This window comes from Caretta caretta, chromosome 18 (assembly GCF_965140235.1).
Source record: "Caretta caretta isolate rCarCar2 chromosome 18, rCarCar1.hap1, whole genome shotgun sequence".
NCBI classification, from domain to species: domain Eukaryota; kingdom Metazoa; phylum Chordata; order Testudines; family Cheloniidae; genus Caretta; species Caretta caretta.
The window spans coordinates 3,094,782-3,113,513 of NC_134223.1; the positions used below are offsets into that span (position 1 = coordinate 3,094,782).

Below are 18,732 nucleotides of genomic sequence, written 5' to 3' on the forward strand. Positions count from 1 at the left end.
AAACTTCTGATTATAATTTTGGGTTCAAAACTATTAATATATAAAGATTTTAATCTATACTTCTCCCATGGAGAGAGGTAGTAATTTTGTTGTAAATTTTGTGCAGCCAAAAAAATTAACAGTATGAATACAACTATTCATTTCAAAGGTCATCATAGTCGGATGAAGACTGTTTATTTCTGCTGCAGGATATTCAAAGTTGTCAAGATCTGATTTCCATGTTAAAAATATATCATCAGTATAATAAAACCACTGAAATATAGTCCAGCAAAATTTGTGTTTAAAAGGGATTAAGGCTGGGTAAGTGGAACATCCTCCCCGACAATGCAAACTTTTAAAAGCAAGGAAATGTCAAGTTCTGGAACACCTTTTAACGGTACTCTGACCACACAGCATGTTTCCATGGACAGACTCTGAAGTCTCACCAGGAATATCCTTATCAGGCTTCAGGTGATAAGGAAATGCATTACACACTAGCACATTCCCCTCCCTCACAATAAAATGCAAAATCTTAATTACAACCTTTGCAGCCTTGATGTATGTTCACAGATTAAGTGTGCTGTGTGGTTTGTGTTTCTGGAGGAAGTATGAGGTTGTAATTAAGTTTTTGAGTGGTGCAGACTGGCTGGAACATGGGGAGGTTATCCAGCTTTATTCAGCTAGAGTCAGTGAAGCATATTCAGTATCAGTATATTTCTTTGTGCAGAGCTGAGCCCATAGGATGTAAAAGGAAGAGGCCTGTCACATCACAAGTTTAAAAAAGGCAAAGAACCTGCAGAGTTCCCTATAAGCAGCAGAGTGCAACAGGCACGTGAGGGCTCTTTAAAGCAATTTGGGATCTATCTGGATTAAAGGCACTTTTGAAATATAAAACATGGTTACAACCCATGGTTAATTAAGATACATTAACATTTAAATGACAGCATATCAATATCCAGTGAAGATAATCAGCAAGCCTTTTCATGGTGTTGGCTTATTAATAGGTCTTTTCGTGCAAGGATAAGTTTGATCGTATCCACCAGACATTAGAAGATGAACTTCAGCAACAGCATGAATCCGTGCACTATACTAAAGAGACAATGAATAAGGTAAAACATTTATGCAACCTTTTGCTTCTAATACAGTATGTAACTGTGATTCCACACAGAGAGATGTGACTTTGGGAAGTGAAGTGGATACAGGTCAACTGGATTGAGAACAGTTATAGATAGGGCCCTACCAAATTCACAGCCTTGAAAAATGCATCATGGACTGTGAAATCTGGTCTCTCCTGTGAAATCTGGTCTTTTGTGTGCTATACAGATTTTGCTGGGGAGACCAGTGTTTCTCAAATTGGGGGTCCTGACACAAAAGGGAGTTGCAGGGGAGTCACAAGCTTATTTTAGGGGGTTGCGGTTTTGCCACCCTTACTTCTGTGCTGACTTCAGAGCGGGGTGGCCGGAGAGCGGCAGCTGCAGGCTGGGAGCCCAGCTCTGAAGGCAGTGCAGAAGTAAGGATGGCATGGTATGATTCTGCCACTCTTACTTCTATGCTGCTGCCTGCAGAGCTGGGCGGCTGGAGAGTGGTGGCTGCTGACTGAGGGTCCAGCTCTGCCAGCAGCAGTGAGAAGTAAGGGTAGCAGTACCGCAACCTTGTGACCCCCCCTGGCAACTCCTTTTTGGGTCAGGACCCCTACAATTACAACACTGTGAAATTTCAGATTTAAATAGCTGAAATCGTGAAATTTATGATTTTTAAAATCCTATGACCATGAAATTGACCAAAATGGACCATGAATTTGGTAGAGCCCTAGTTATAAATAAATCACCTTTCCGCAAAAAGTCAGACTAGTGGGAAAGGTACCTGGCTCCTGAATAAAAAACATCCACAGTCCAGGAGCTGGTGCAGACGATAACAGGAGGAGGTTAGTATTAGCTAGCCGACCCAGTGCTACTGGAGCTAGCCTAGCAGGGGCAACTGCCTTAGAAGGAAGGGGTTGGTTCCAGCTAAAGACACATGGAAAGGACAAGGGAAAAGTGAAGAAACGTGATGGGGGAAGGGAGATCTGGGAAGAGACAGGGAGGAGGAGGAGGAGGAAAGCTGAGACGAGGCAGGGGAAGAGAGACAGGCAGAAAGCAGGAAGGGAAAGAAACAGAAATGGAAACAATAGATGTGGAAGTTGAAAATCGTGTGGCGATAGAAGCAGTGAATGAAAGTGAAGGGGATGCAAAAGGGAAAAGGAAGTGCCCCAGTGGGAATTGTTTTGGAAAGTTTGAGCAAAAAGCACTTTCCTCCACTGTAAACATAAAAAGTGTCTTTTATTAAACAGCCTTGCAGCCCTCATTCAGGGCTTGGCTGCTCTCAGCTCTGCCCATTCTCCCCACCCCAAACAACCCAAAGACACTAAAAAGAATGCAAAATTGATTAACCATTGGAACAGACTACGAAGGGGAGTGGTGGATTCTCCATCTCTTGAAGTCTTCAGATCAAGACTGGATGCCCTGCTGGAAGCCCTGCTAGATCTAATGGTCCCTCCTGGGCCTAAAATCTATGAATCTAGGAGTGAAAATACAACTTGACTAACAGTTTCTCTCAAGGGAGAAAGTGCTTCTGTTCTTTTTATCCCACAGAGATTCACCTGGAAAACACCAATGCCTAAAATCAGCTGCCAGCCTGCAGCAATGACATACACACATAACATGTCAGCGTGCTTACGTAACTGGGCGTTGCTGGCAACTCCATGTACTGCCTCAGCAGCAGCTCCCACACGCCTGCTTCCTGCATATTTAGTGTGTCCCCACTTCCCAGGCACTAGTGCAGGGGTGGGCAAATTACAGGCCGTGGGCAGCGTTTGGCCCTTCAGACCTTTTAATCCGGCCCTCGAGCTCATGCCAGGGAGTGGGGTTGGGGACTTGTCCTGCTCCAGCACTCCAGCTGGGGAGTGGGGTTGGGGGCTTGCCCTGCTCTGCATGTGCCGTGGCATCACGTGGCTTCCAGAAGCAGCACAATGTTCCCCCTCCGGCTCCTAAATGTAGGGGCAGCCAGGGAGCTCCGCACACTGCCCCTGCCCCAAGCGCCAGCTCTGCAGCTCCCATTGGCTGGACGAGGGACATGCCACTGCTTCCAGCCCTGATCCCGCTCCCGCCCTCTGATCCCCTGGGTCCCAGCCTGGAGCACCCACCTGCACCCCAATCCCCTTGGTCCCATCCCCACCCCAGAGCCTGCACCTCCAGCCAGAGCCCTCACCTTCCTATCCCCCTGCCTCAACCCAGAGCCCCCTCCCGCACTCTGAATCCCTCATCCTCAGCCCGGAGCCCCCTGCCCCAGCCTAGAGCCCCTTCCCATACCCTGAACCCCTCATTTGTGGCCCCAGCCCAGAACCCGCACCCCCAGCCCAGAGCCAACACCCCCTCCCACACCCCAACCCCTCATTTTGTGAGCATTCATGGCCTGCCATACAATTTCCATGCCCAGATGTGGCTCTCAGGCCAAAAAGTTTTCCCACCTCTGCACTAGTGCAAGCGGCTATGCTGCAGCTTGTTAGTGCAGACAAGGTATTCGGTTTACTTTGTCCTATGAGCATTGCTTCTGTTTCAGTCCCATAATGAAGAGCTGGAAAGAGAGAAAGTGTTACGAAATCGGGTTGAGCGAGACCTGGATGAGGCCGCACGAAGGCTACAGATGGCTCACGAAGAGATCCGCCGGCTAACAGACGAACTGGACGTGCTGAAAAAGGAGCAAAGCAAACTGGGTAAATTTGAGTGGCATGCGACTCAATTATTAGCCTGTACTAGGCCTGGTTTTCAGAGGTGCTGATCACTCGCATTGCTCACTCAACACCTCTAAAAATCAGGTTCTATTCTATGTAAACCTTGCCTGTCATTCTGAGAATAGTCATAGAAAGTCTCCTAGCCCCACTCTGTGCCATGTGTACACTACGAAATTAGGTCAAATTTATAGAAGTCGGTTTTGTAGAAAGCATTTTTATACAGTCGATTGTGTTTGTCCCCACATAAATGCTCTAAGTGCATTTAGTCGGTGGAGTGCATCCACAGTACCGAGGCAACCATCGACTTCCGGAGCGTTGCACTATGGATAGCTATCCCACAGTTCCCGCAGTCTCTGCCACCCATTTGAATTCTGGGTAGAAATCCCAATGCCTGATGGGGCAAAATCATTGTCGCGGGTGGTTCTGGGTACATATCGTCAGGCCCCCCCCTTCCCTCCCTCCCTCCGTGAAAGCAAAGGCAGACAATAGTTTCGCGCCTTTTTTCCTGGGTTACCTGTGCAGACGCCATACCATGGCAAGCATGGAGCCAGCTCAGCTCACCGTATGTTTCCTGGGTGCTGGCAGATGCGGTACAGCATTGCTACACAGCAGCCGCTCATTGCCTTTTGGCAGCAGACAGTGCAGTATGACTGGTAGCCATCGTCGATGTACTCCAGGGTGCTCTTTTAGCCAACGTCGGTGAGGTCGGTCAGAGGCGCCTGGGCAAACATGGGAGTGACTCAGTCAGGTCATTTCCCTTTTAAGTTTTGTCTCATGGCGATTCAGTCCTGCTAGCAGTCCTACTGCACCATCTTCTAATGAGCAGCCAGGAGATGACGATGGCCAGCAGTCGTACTGCACTGTCTGCTGCCAGCAAGAAGTATAAAGACAGATGAAGTGGATCAAAACAAGAAATAGACCAGATTTGTTTTGTATTCATTTTCTCCTTCCTTCCTGCCTCTGTGAAATCAACGGCCTGCTAAACCCAGGGTTTTGAGTTTTATCCTTGAGGCGGCCATTCTGTTTTTCCTTGTTGCAAAGCCACCCCCTTTGCTGATTTTAATTCCCTGTAAGCCAACCCTGTAAGCCATGTTGTCAGTCACCCCTCCCTCCATCGGAGCAACGGCAGACAATAATTTCGCGCCCCTTTCCCTGGATTGCCCGAGCAGACGCCATAGCACAGCAAGCATGGAGCCCGTTCAGCTCACCGCAGCAGTTATGACCATTGTAAACACCTCACGCATTATCGTGCAGCTTATGCAGAACCAGCACCTGAAAAACCAGGCGAGGAGGCGACGGCAGCGCGGTGATGAGGACATGAACACAGATTTCTCTAAAACCACGGTCCCCAGCAATTTGGAGATCATGGTGTTACTGGGGCAGGCTCATGCCGTGGAACGCTGATTTTGGGCCCGGGAAACAAGCACAGAGTGGTGGGACCGCATAGTGTTGTAGGTTTGGGATGATTCCCAGTGGCTCCGAAACTTTTGCATGTGTAAGGGCACTTTTATGGAACTTTATGACTTGCTTTCCCCTGCCCTGAAGCGCAAGAATACCAAGATGAGAGCAGCTCTCACAGTTCACAAGCGAGTGGCAATAGCCTTGTGGAAGCTTGCAACGCCAGACAGCTACCGGTCAGTCGGTAATCAATTTGGAGTGGGCAAATCTACTGTGGGGGTTGCTGTGATGCAAGTAGCCAACGCTATCACTGAGCTGCTACTATCAAAGGTAGTGATTCTGGGAAATGTGCAGGTCATACTAGATGGCTTTGCTGCAATGGGATTCCCAAACTGTGGTGGGGCTATAGACACAACGCATATCCCTATGTTGGGACCGGACCACCAGGGCAGCCAGTACATAAACCGCAAGGGGTACTTTTCAATGGTACTGCAAGCACTGGTGGATCACAAAGGACGTTTCACGAACATCAACGTGGGATGGCTGGGAAAGGTTCATGACGCTCACATCTTCAGGAACTCTGGTCTGTTTAAAGGCTGCAGGAAGGGATTTACTTCCCAGACCAGAAAATAACTGTTGGGGGTGTTGAAATGCCTATAGTTATCCTTGGGGACCCAGCCTACCACTTAATGCCCTGGCTCATGAAGCCCTACACAGGCACCCTGGACAGTAGTAAGGAGCTGTTCAACTATAGGCTGAGCAAGTGGTTGGATATTAGGTTGGATATTAGGAAAAACTTTTTCATTAGGAGCGTGGTGAAACACTGGAATGCATTACCTAGGGAGGTGGTGGAATCTCCTTCCTTAGAAGTTTTTAAAGTCAGGCTTGACAAAGCCCTGGCTGGGATGATTTAGTTGGGGATTGATCCTGCTTTGAGCAGGGGGTTGGACTAGATGACCTCCTGAGGTCCTTTCCAACTCTGATATTCTATGATTCTATGACTCTATAAGTGCAGAATGGTGGTAGAGTGTGCATTTGGACGTTTAAAGGGTCGCTGGTGCAGTTTACTGACTCGCTCAGACCTCAGCGAAACCAATATTCCCATTGTTATTGCTGCTTGCTGTGTGCTCCACAATCTCTGTGAGAGTAAGGGGGAGACATTTATGGTGAGGTGGGAGGTTGATGCAAATTGCCTGGCTGCTGAATACGTGCAGCCAGACACCAGGGCGGTTAGAAGAGCACAGCAGGAAGCACTGCACATCAGAGAAGCTTTGAAACCCAGTCTCATGACTGGCCAGGGTACTGTGTGACACTTCTGTTTGTTTCTCCTTGATGAAAACCCGCCCCCTTGGTTGCCTCTAAATTCCCTGTAATCCACCCGCCCTCCCTCCTTCGATCACAGCTTGCTTGCAAAGGAAATAAACTCACTATCATTTAAAAAACATGTATTCTTCATTAATTGATTATAAAAATAGGGAGATAAATCACAAGGTAGCCCGGGTGGGGTGTGGGAGGAGGGTAGTAGGGAAGGAAAAGGCCACTTTAAAACTTCTTGAATGACAGCCTTCTGTTGCTTGGGCTGTCCACTGGGGTGGAGTGGGCATCTGGGTGAGAAGGCTATGGAACTTGGGGAGGAGGGAGGGCAGTTAAACAGCGGCTGCAGCAGCAGTCTGATCCTGCTGCTGTTCATGAACCTCCACCAGACGCCGGAGCGTGTCCGTTTGATCCTGCAGTAGCCCTAGCGTTGCCTCATGCCTCCTTTGATCTTCCTGCCACCACCTCTCCTCACGTTCATCGCCTACTTTCCTGTACTCTGCTATTGTGTCCCTCCACACATTCTCCTGAGCTCTGTCAGTGCTGGACGACTGCATGAGCTCAGAGAACATTTCATCGCGCGTGCATGTTTTTCACCGCCTTATCTGAGATAGCCTTTGGGATGGAGGAGGGAGGCTTGAAACATTTGCAGCTGCTGGAGGAAAAAAAGGGAGCGAAGTATTTTAAAAGATACATTTTACAGAACAATGGCTATACTCTTTCACGGTGAACAACACTATTCACATTACATAGCACATGTGATTTTGGTACAAGGTCGCATTTTGCATCTTATATTGAGTGCCTGCAGCTTTGGTGTTAGAGATCACACTCGCATTGCTGGGCAACAGAATTCGGCTTGCAGGCGGTCATGGTAAGCCATAGTCTTTTGGCTTCTGCAGCCTTCATAACCGCAGTGCCCTCCTCTCCCATACCAAGCAAATCCCGTTGAGTTGGCCATTTAGTGCTGCGGTTTTCCTGTTAACATGCAGCAGCAGAAACCAAACTAACCCCCACCCCCCTTCATCCAATTCTCTGGGATGATTGCTTTACCCCTCCCCCCACCGCATGACTGGTATCAGGGAAGATCCCTGTTAGCCAAACGCGAACAGCTCAGCGCCAGTGGCCCCCCCGCCCACAGGTTGGCTAACTGCAGGGAGGATTTCTTTTCAGCCACAGGCAAACAGCCCAGTAGGAATGGCCACCTCTGAATGTCCCCTTAATTAAATTCCCCTATTTCAAGCAGGTTACCATGAACAATATCACTCTCCTGAGGATAACACAGAGAGATAAAGAACGGATGTTGCTTGAATGCCAGCAAACACCGGGACCATACGCTGCCAGACTTCGTCATGCAATGATAGCAGATTACTTGCTACTAGCATGGCATGGTAAAATGTCCTACCATGGAGGACGGAATAAGGCTGCTTTCCCCAGAAACCTTCTGCAAAGGCTTTTAGAGTACCTCCAGGAGAGCTTCATGGAGATATCCCTGGAGGATTTCCGCTCCATCCCCAGACACGTTAACAGACTTTTCCAGTAGCTGTACTGGTCACGAATGCATCCCAAGTCCTCAGGGCTACTTAATCATTAAAAAATGCTTGCTTTTATAACATGTATTATATTTAAAAAGGTACACTAACCAGAGGTCCCTTCTCCGGCTTCTTTGGGTTGGGAGGGTATTTCAGTCAGAGTGAGAAAAAGATCCTGGCTGTCGGGGAGAACGGTGTGCTGTGTGCTCTCCTCAAGCTCGTCCTGCTCCTCATCTTCCCTATCTGCAAAATCCTCAGGCATAGCCGAGAGTACCCCATCATCAGAGTCCAAGGACAGGGGTGGGGTAGTGGTGGCAGCCCCCCCTAGAATTGCTTGCAGCTCAGCGTAGAAGCGGCATGTCTGGGGCGCTGTCCCAGAGCGTCCGTTTGTTTCTTTGGTTTTCTGGTTTGTCTGAGCTCCTTAAGTTTCACGCAGCACTGTGTTGCATCCCTGCTGTAGCCTCTGTCCCTCATGGGACATGTTTTGGCATTTCGTCTTTTGGAATATAGTTCTGATAGCACGGATTCCTCTCCCCAGACAGCAATCAGATCCAGTACCTCCCATTCAGTCCATGCTGGAGCTCTTTTTCAATTCTGGTACTGCATGGTCACCTGTGCTGATGAGCTCACATGGCCAAACAGGAAATGAGATTCAAAAGTTCCCAGGGCTTTTCCTATACACCAGGCCAGTGCATCCGAGTTCAGAGTGCTATCCAGAGCAGTCACAATGGTGCACTTGTGGGATAGCTCCCGGAGGCCAATACCTTCAAATTGTGTCCACACTAACCCTAATTCAAAACGGCGATGTCGATTTCAGCACTGATCCCCTTATTGGGGAGGAGTACAGAAATTGGTTTTAAGAGCCCTTTATGTCGAAAAAAATAGCTTCATTGTGTGGACGGATGTAGGATTAATTCGATTTAATGCTGCTAAGTCTGACATAAACTCGTAGTGTAGACCAGGCCCTAGCATGGGAAATTCAGTCTGTGTCACATATTAGCCTGATGCGTTGGAATTCAGAATAAAGTCTTTCACTTGTATTCACAAAAAGAAAAGGAGTACTTGTGACACCTTAGAGACTAACCAATTTATTTGAGCATAAGCTTTCGTGAGCTACAGCTCACTTCATCGGATGCTGCATCCGATGAAGTGAGCTGTAGCTCATGAAAGCTTATGCTCAAATAAATTGGTTAGTCTCTAAGGTGCCACAAGTACTCCTTTTCTTTTTGCGAATACAGACTAACACGGCTGTTACTCTGACACTTGTATTCAGTAGCTGATAGGCAATGAAGTGTGAATGGGGAAAACCAAGACATTGGCTGATTTGACATGATACTATGGTAGCATAGTCCTGGTTTCTTCTCCTTGGCTTTTGTGGAGGAGGAAGAAGCCAGAGATGGGGCTGAGAGGAACAGCTACCCATTCAGTCCAAAAGCAGACGGGCCACCTGCTCCCTGTCTCTAAGATGCCATTGATTACAGATTTCCTGTCCTCATGTGCCATCTGAAGAGTGCATCACTGAGCCGTTCCCCATGCATACCTCAGGGGATGCATTTCCAGCTTCAAGGCAATCTCTGGTTAAGTTCTGGCCCTTTGCAGGCCTTCCTTCACAGGACTGACTCTAGAGATCTACTCCTTCTCCCAGTCAGCCACCACAGAGCTGGGTTTTTGCTCTTACCTCAGAGATTCAAAGGCCAGAAGGGACCATTGTGATCATCTAGTGTGATCTCCTGTTTGACACAGGCCAGAGACGTGCCGCACAATAACTCCTAGAGCAGAGCTTTTACACCTGTCTTGATTTAAAAATTGTCAGTCATGGAGAATCCACCATGACCCTGGGTTAATTTACTCTCATCATTAAAAATGTATACCTTATTTCCAGTCTGAATTTGTCCAGCTCCAGCTTCCAGTCATTGGATTGTGTTAGACTGCCATATTGAAAAGCCCATTATTAAATATTTGTTCCCCATGTAGATATTTGTGTAGACTAATCTTAACCTGCGAAGCTAAATAGGTTGAGCTGTTTGAGTCTATCACTCAAGGAGGTTTTCTAATCCTTTAATCATTCTCATGGCTCCCACTTATCAGCATCCTCCTTGACTTGTGCACACCAGAACAGGACAAAGTATTCCAGCAGCAGCCACACCAGAGCCTGATACAGAGGGGAAATAACATCCTACTCCTCCCCCCCCGCCCGCCCCCGAGAGAATCCCCCTGTTTATGCATCATCGGATGGCATTACCTTCTTTGGCCACAGCATCACACTTGGAGCTCATGTTGGGTTGATTATCCACTACAACCCTCAGATCTTTTTCAGTGTCACTGCTTCCCAGGATAGAGTCCCCATCCTGTAAGTATGGCCTACGACCCTTGTTCCCAGTTGTATCCATTGACATTTAGCCGCATTAAAATGGATATTGTTTGCTTATGCACAATTTACCAAATGATCTAGATCATTATGATTCAGTGACCTGTTCTCATCATTATTTACCACTCCCTCAGTTTTTGTGTCATCTGCAAACTTTTGTCAGTGATGACTTTATATTTCTTCCAGGACATTAATAAAAATGAAAAATAGCATAGGGCCAAGAACCAATCTCTTTGGCACCACACTGAAACAGACCCAATCAGTGATGATTCCCCATTTATAGTTACATTTTGAGACCTATCAGTTAGCCAGTTTTTAATTCATTTAATGTGTGCCATGATAATTTTATAGCATTCTAATTTTTTAATCAAAATGCTGTGTGGTATCAAGTCAAATGCCTTACAGAAGTCTATGTCATCACTGTTACCTATATCAATCAAACTTGTCATCTCATCAAAAAAAGATACCAAGTTAGTTTGACAGGATCTATTTTCCAAAACCATGTTGATTTGCATTAATTACTTTACTCTCCTTTAATTCTTTATTAATCAAGTCTCATATAAGCTGTTCCATTATCTTGCCTGGGATCAATGTCTGACTGACAGGCCTATAATTCCTTGGTCATCCAATTTACCCTTTTTAAAAAATTGGCACAACATTAGCTTTCTTCCAGTTTTCTGGAACTTTCCCAGTGCTCAAAGACTTATTGAAAATCAGTATTAACATTCTAGCAAGCTCCGTAGCCATCTCTTTTAAAACTCTTGGATGAAGTTATCTGGACCTGCTAATTCAAAAATGTCTCACTTTAGTAGCTTCTGTTTAACATCCTCCAGAAATATTAGTGGAATGGAAAGAGTATTATCATCCCCATATGATGAGCATATTATCTGTTTTTCCCCAAATACAAAACAGAAATATTGATTGAACATTTTTGCCTTTTCTGCAGTATTATTGATAATTCTACAGTTTCCATGTAGTAATGGACCAGTACCATTGTCAGGATTCTTTTTCTTCCCAGTATATTTTTAAAAACTCTTTCTTATTGTTCTTAACACTTGGCCATAGATTTCTCCTTGTGTCCCTTGTCTTCCCTTATCAATTTTCTACAATTCCAAACTTCTAATTTACATCCATTATTACTAATTTACCCTTTCTTCCATTTGTCATATACTATTTTATTTTTTTATAGCTGCCTTCACTTCCCCTCTAAATCAGGTCAGTTTTTTAATTAGCACAACCTTCTCCCTCAATTCTGGGACTATGGCTTTTGGGGCATCTAGTAAGGTGTTCTTAAATGATTCCCATTTATCATACACATTTTTCTGATTAAATTATTCCTCCCAGCTGAGAATGTATACAGAAAGCATCAGAAAATGATCAGTTGAAGTTTAAACAGCAGCTGAAGGTCCCTGTCCTACAATGTGATCCATGAGGGGTTTACCCTCTGCCCAGGCTGAGCCCCATTTACTTCACTGGGACTCCACATGGAATACACCTGCATAGACTTGTCATGTAACTGACCATATCAGCTTACTTTTACCCAAGAAGCACTGTCTCCAAGTCATTAAACAGCTCCAATCAGCAGCCCGAGCAGTCAGTCATAGGCTGTGTTTTATTCAAAGTCTTGGGAGCAAACACTGTACACAGAGTTTGTCAGACCTTCTGTGTTGATCGATCGATATACATGCGTCAAAGGGCACAAGCTCGGCAATGTGTCACAGCCTCCAAACAGTACTTCTCCAGATCATGGACAGAGCTGCTGTATTTGACTTCCTTTCCCAGCGGAACCTTGTGTGCATTGAACCAGTGAGAAATCTATTTATGGTGAGCATGCTCAGTTTTGTAATCTGCATAAAAGTATGAATTAGAGTTTGGCTTTCTACGCTGTGATTAAGGTTTTAATGTCTGACGTGTTTCTGTGCTTTGTTATGCTTAGAATGTTAGTGTTCAGAATCATATTAAAACTTACCAAGGGAAGCTATTAAAACTAAAACTAATAATAATTGTGTTTCTGGAATTTTAATCCTCCCTGTAGATTTTAGGAGCTAAATGCACTGTAACTAGATTCAGTCATAGAAAATCAAGTGGGATCCCTGATTTATTTGAGGGAAAGTCCATCTAGAACCAGTGTTTGCTCTTGCAGCCTGTTGAAGTTTAATAAAAAGTGTATGATCCCTATTAGGCAATTTTTCAGTCCAGTACATTATTTTCTATTGTTGGTGGTTGCTAAGTGTTTAAAATCATGAGTTATGGTCTGGTTTTGTGCTCTTTCCACTCCTTTGAGCTCAATGTTATATTGTTTGAATTTTTTGAATGAAAAACTATAGGATTCTAGAATTCTGTGCTCATAAAAAAGGATTGGCAAAGTTATCATAGGTGAGATTGTTTCTCCGTTGTTCTCTTAGATCCTGCTTTGCGGCTGGCCCCACAAACATCTGAGAGCTGGAGAGAAGAGATGAATAAGCTGAAAGACAGTGGTAAGACATACATTAGCAGCATACATACCTGCTGACGTTACTTCCAGGCCTGGGTGGCTGAAATTTTTTGTCAAAATTATTTTAACAGAAAATTGAGTTTTCAGCTGAATGAAAATTTTTGCAGAAAGTGTATGTTTTCCTTGAAAAAAAGTTATATTTAATTGGAAAACTGAAAATCAAAATGCCCAAAATTTTCAGCTAAAACCAGAAATTTTGTGGGTTTTCAGCAGTTTTGGGCTAAAATAGCTTCATTTTTTGACAAAAAGTTGAAATTTCCCACTGAAAAGTTAGATGAAAATGAAAAAAATAGTTTTTGTCCAAATTTTCTGAGGAGAAAATTTTTTTTTTTTGACCAGCTCTACTAAGGAGTATGGTTGGAATATAAATTCAGATCTGGAAAGATTTCTAGTGTTGTGCTGCTAACACAAGCTATTGACACTTTGCTTGATGTTACTTACAGTCTAAATTCTTTGCTATCCATATTCACCAGAATGGCTGTAGAATGAGCTATATTATGTTCACTAGCTATGACTTTTTGAAACACTGTAAGGGATAGGAGTAAGTACCGTACTAACATGGTTTTATTGCACCAATGTATTCCATAAGTGTTAGTGTTATGCCTATGCTGCTATGCTAATAAGCTCGGATTGTTTCTGTTCATGGTAAAATTTAGTGTTGTGGTTTCTGTGAACTTTTAGAATCTGTTCATGAAGTAAACACATTCCCAAAGACGTTAGTTTTCTGTATGGTTTCAGAGTAACAGCCGTGTTAGTCTGTATTCGCAAAAAGAAAAGGAGTACTTGTGGCACCTTAGAGACTAACCAATTTATTTGAGCATGAGCTTTCGTGAGCTACAGCTCACTTCATCGGATGTTTTCTGTATGTTTCTCAAGAGCAAGAAAGCAACATGTGTCCCTTCTGCTTGCACTGAACTAACCCCTCTCCTTACATTGTCCTGGACCTTTCAGTTGCTAATTACAAATATTTTCTGCTGCAGAATTAATTGTGCTTGTTTTTACTAAAAATAAAGCTCAGTAAACAACCTTCTGGAGAAGCGAAGGTCAGGGTGACTAAGAGACCTTAGAAATGGGTCCAAATCCTCTCTTCTGTTCTGGTTTCTTTATGTGCGTTAGACAGCGCAAAGGGGCCAGAAAGCAGGCAGATCAGGCAAGTGAGAATTACCCTGGTGTGCAGAAAGAAAAGGAGGACTTGTGGCACCGTAGAGACTAACAAATTTATTTGCGCATAAGCTTTCGTGAGCTACAGCTCACTTCATCGGATGCATACAGTGGAAAATACAGTGGGGATATTTTATATACACAGAGAACATGAAACAATGGGTGTTACCATACAGACTGTAACAAGAGTGATCAGGCAAGGTGAGCTATTACCAGTGGGGGGCGGGCGGGGAGACCTTTTCTAGTGATAATCAAGGTGGGCCATTTCCAGCAGTTGACAAGAACAGTAGGGGGGGAAATAAACAAGGGGAAATAGTTTTACTTTGTGTAATGACACATCCACTCCCAGTCTCTATTCAAGCCTAAGTTAATTGTATCCAGTTTGCAGATTAATTCCAATTCATCAGTTTCTCGTTGGAGTCTGTTTTTGAAGTTTTTTTGTTGAAGAATTGCCACTTTTAGGTCTGTAATCGAGTGACCAAAGAGACTAAAGTGTTCTCCGACTGGTTTATGAATGTTATAATTCTTTATGTCTGATTTGTGTCCGTTTATTCTTTACATAGAGACTGTCCAGTTTGGCCAATGTACATGGCAGAGGGGCATTGCTGGCACATGATGGCATATATCACATTGGTAGATGCGCAGGTGAATGAGCCTCTGATACTGTGGCTGATGTGATGGTGTCCCCTGAATAGATATGTGAACACAGTTGGCAATGGGCTTTGCTGCAAGGATAGGTTCCTGGGTTAGTGTTTTTGTTGTGTGGTGTGTGGTTGCTGGTGAGTATTTGCTTCAGGTTGGGGGGCTGTCTGTAAGCAAGGACTGGCCTGTCTAGCCATCTAGCCACTAGCTATCACCTTCAGCCCCCAACTAAAACCTCTCCAACGCATCATCAAGGATCTACAACCTATCCTGAAGGATGACCCATCACTCTCACAGATCTTGGGAGACAGGCCAGTCCTTGCTTACAGACAGCCCCCCAACCTGAAGCAAATACTCACCAGCAACCACACAACAGAACCACTAACCCAGGGACCTATCCTTGCAACAAAGCTTGTTGCCAACTGTGTCCACATATCTATTCAGGGGACACCATCACAGGGCCTAATCACATCAGTCACACTATCAGAGGCTTGTTCACCTGCGCATCTAACCTGGTGTGCAGGAGCTATTAATGGGCAGAGCCAGCTGCAGTGACACTCTCCATTCAGCCCTGCTCAGCATAAGGAATTTGTCAGGGGCCCAGCTGAATTGTGCTGTGCTCCATCTATGCTCGGCTGGAGAATGGTCCTTAGGGACCACTGCCAGGTTAAGTTAGAGCACGCCTCCCCTCCATTGTTGCTCTAACCTGCACCAGGGCTGAGGTTCACATGCTCCACTGCTTTTACCAATTGCTTATGGCCCAGAGTCTCTTCTGTGCTTATTTTTATCTAAATAGGTAATTTTGATGTTTCCAAGGGACACCTCTCCTTTTCCAGAGAGAAGTCCTCCCTGCTGTTGAGGGCTGATTCCTACAGCAGTAACCAGACTAGGTTTACTCCTGGTGGGATTCTGCACCAAAAAATTAAAAATTCTGCATATTTTATTTGTCAAAATAATGCAATATAATTACACCAGTTTAAATTGTTTTGGTAATTTATTTAAATTACAGTACAGAAAAAAAGTCACAATAACTATTCAGCATTTCCTAAACACATGAAAGTTAAATTACAAACACTTGGTAACTAATACCTTGCATTCCAGTTATAATCCTGGATTTTCATTTAAATTAAATTACAGAACACCAAACAGCCACATAAAAAAAAGTAGAATGTCATTTTTAATTGCTCAGACTTTCACACATGAAAGTCATAGTTTTGCTAATCATTGTCCTGGACCTGTCTGGGGACTTTGGGAAATGTTTGCTTCTGATTGTCCTGACATTTTACTGACTGTTTGGTAAATGTTTTATTTGCCCTCAAAGTATTTTTTTTTAATAATAGGTAAGTAAAATAGATCCTGAGCTGTACCCCATTGTGCCACTTTGGCACAGGAAAAAAGTGAGACAGCGCATAGATCTTCCTAGCTGATTCCCTTACTGTCATTTATAAGACTTTACATCACTCTGGCAATGTAGGGGCCTTAAAACTTTTACAGGTTTTATGCCTCTGGGGGAAACTGACTGAGAATGGGAACAGTTAATTAACAGCAGGAACATTAACAATGCTGCTACGCAAGCAGACTGCAACATTTCTGCCTCAGAGAATGAGATCAATTAACTAGCAAGCAGGCTGCTACGTTTCTGCCTCCGGGACCGAGCCTTCCTCGTGCATAATAAAAAGACCTACCCTCCATGCCCCCGGCAAGCTGCAGTAGCAAATGAGAGGGACAGAGTTTCTCTTGCATGTTGACCCACGCCCAGCCCTGTCCCCAATGGTGATAAATGTCTCCCATGCAGACATGTATGCCCAGCCCCGCTCCCCGCACAGTGATTTGTGTCTCTGAAACTGCTCCAGGCACTCTGGAACAGACATGCTGCTGGGGAAGAGGCAAATGTTCCCCTGCAGATTTCTTTTGCATTTTTCTGCATGGGGTGTACAGAAATATGTGGGCTGTATGGATTCTGCACCACTGCAGGGACGCAGAATTCTGTCAGGAGTATAGGCTAAATTTCCACAACTCCAGAGTGATACCAACTCTCCAGCACCCTCTACCCCAGGCTACTCCCTGCAAACACACCTGGCTGCCCCCCTACCCTGACTTCTGCAACCATGGAGGACCTTCACTTCATACACCTTGGCATTTCTTTCTGGGTTTAAAAAGTAGCCCAGCTAGTTCCAGAGTTTTAAAATGGAATAGTCTCACTTGCCATGTATAACAGCTTCACTGGGGGATAACCACATCTAATTTTCAAACAATGGTGATTTCCTATATATTTTACTGTTCTTGCCTTTTTAAGAAAAATGGTCTCTTGCATACACCAATCTCCAAATCTACCTGGGTTTCAAATTGGTAGGTGTAATGTGATTTTGTTGGGTGGATAGAAGTGTACAGATAAATATTAGACGCTTGGGAGAAATTTCTAAAAGGAGTCATTCTTAAATCTGGAAAAGTAGTTGCTCAGTTTGTTCAGTGTTAGAATATGTTCCAGTTGTCACTGAGACCTGTCTTTAAATAGTTGAAAGAATTAGGTTTTTTGTTGTGCTACAAGTGAGATCAAGCTCAGCCCTGACTAAGGAAAGGCTGACATGCTTCCATAATAAACCACATACTTGCAGATCTTGGACTAGAACCCGGGTCCTAAAGCTCCAAAAATCACAAGCCTCTGCCATTTGAGCTGAAATAAAGCTCCGTGACCTGAATAGTGGCTCCCTTATGCTTTGTGAACCAGCCACTAGAGGGCAGCATCACACACCCAAAGATAGTACATTCCAGGGGTCCATACTCATATGATCATAGAATCATAGAATCATAGAATATCAGGGCTGGAAGGGACCTCAGGAGGTCATCTAGTCCAACCCCCTGCTCAAAGCAGGACCCATCCCCAATTAAATCATCCCAGCCAGGGCTTTGTCAAGCCTGACCTTAAAAACTTCTAAGGAAGGAGATTCTACCACCTCCCTAGGTAACGCATTCCAGTGTTTCACCACCCTCCCAGTGAAAAAGTTTTTCCTAAACCTAACCTAAACCTCCCCCACTGCAACTTGAGACCATTACTCCTTGTTCTGTCATCTGCGACCACTGAAAACAGTCTAGAGCCATCCTCTCTGGAACCCACTTTCAGGTAGTTGAAAGCAGCTATCAAATCCCCCCTCATTCTTCTCTTCTGCAGACTAAAAAGTGATGCCCATCTGTGCCAAACCCTGAGCTCAGATGCACAGCAAGGGCCAGGGATAGGGCAGTGTTGACTCCATTGCCATCTGTCCATGTGTTGCCTAAGTGTTTTCCTGTCATTTGCTGGAGTTTAGATAGGACTGAGCTGCAGAAGGCCATGGAACACAACAACAGACTGGACAAGGAAATTCTAGCATTGCGCAGTCGGGTCCGATTGCTTGACTCTGAAAGAAAAGTGTTCCTAGAACTGGTAAGTCTCTGTCTCCACCTTATTTGGCATGTAATTCACTCTCAGTCTGCTGTAGCACTGAGCTGTCCATGCCTCAGCTGTTTATTCAGTCACACCATCACATCTAGCCTTTCCTGCTGCTGTGCCCCTGGACTCGTTAATCTCACCTTGAGTCAGAGTTCTCCCGTTTTCTGGTTAGTGAAAGGAACCTGAACAACCAGAAACATTCGGACACTGGGTGTTTCTGTAAACAAATTTCTATGGCCTGTGACCATGAGCCTCATGGCTGCTGGAAACATTGAGCACCCAGAGCTCCAAACGAAATTAGTGGGAGCTGTGAGTGCTGAAGTGACTCAGGTTGGGTACCCAAAAAGGAAACACTGAAATCCCATCCCTCTCCTATTGACTGCAACGGGGGTTAACCCTAAACTTACCTTTAAGCCCATGCTTACATGCTTTGCTGAGTAGGGACAGCATTGCTCATGTGCTTAAGTTTAAGCATGTGTTTCAGTGCTTTACTGAACTGGGACCTTAACATGCATGTTGTGTTATTGTGCCCCGCTTGCCGTGTGATCCAGATTGTTCTCTATTAGTAGCCTGTCCTCAGCATTATTTACCACCCGAATAATGTGCAAATGTTGTCAGATGTGATTTTATATTTTCTTTGGGGTCATTGTG

General features: G+C 44.9%; 1 protein-coding gene across 9 annotated transcripts in view; it reads left to right on the top strand.

The window, feature by feature from the left end:
- The window catches only part of CCDC30 (coiled-coil domain containing 30), a 132,528-nt gene that overhangs the window by 45,662 nt on the left and 68,134 nt on the right, over window positions 1-18,732 (top strand). For 8 of the 9 annotated variants that reach the window (XR_007353275.2, XM_048824887.2, XM_048824879.2 and 5 more), the window contains 4 exons: window positions 984-1,088; window positions 3,577-3,730; window positions 12,763-12,834; window positions 17,960-18,075. Coding sequence is in view for 8 of the 9 variants with exons in the window: in XM_048824887.2 (XP_048680844.2) it covers window positions 984-1,088; window positions 3,577-3,730; window positions 12,763-12,834; window positions 17,960-18,075 (447 nt within the window). In the remaining variant the exon portion in view is untranslated. The remainder of the gene's footprint in view (window positions 1-983; window positions 1,089-3,576; window positions 3,731-12,762; window positions 12,835-17,959; window positions 18,076-18,732) is intronic. The other variant, XM_048824880.2, reaches the window with a different exon arrangement.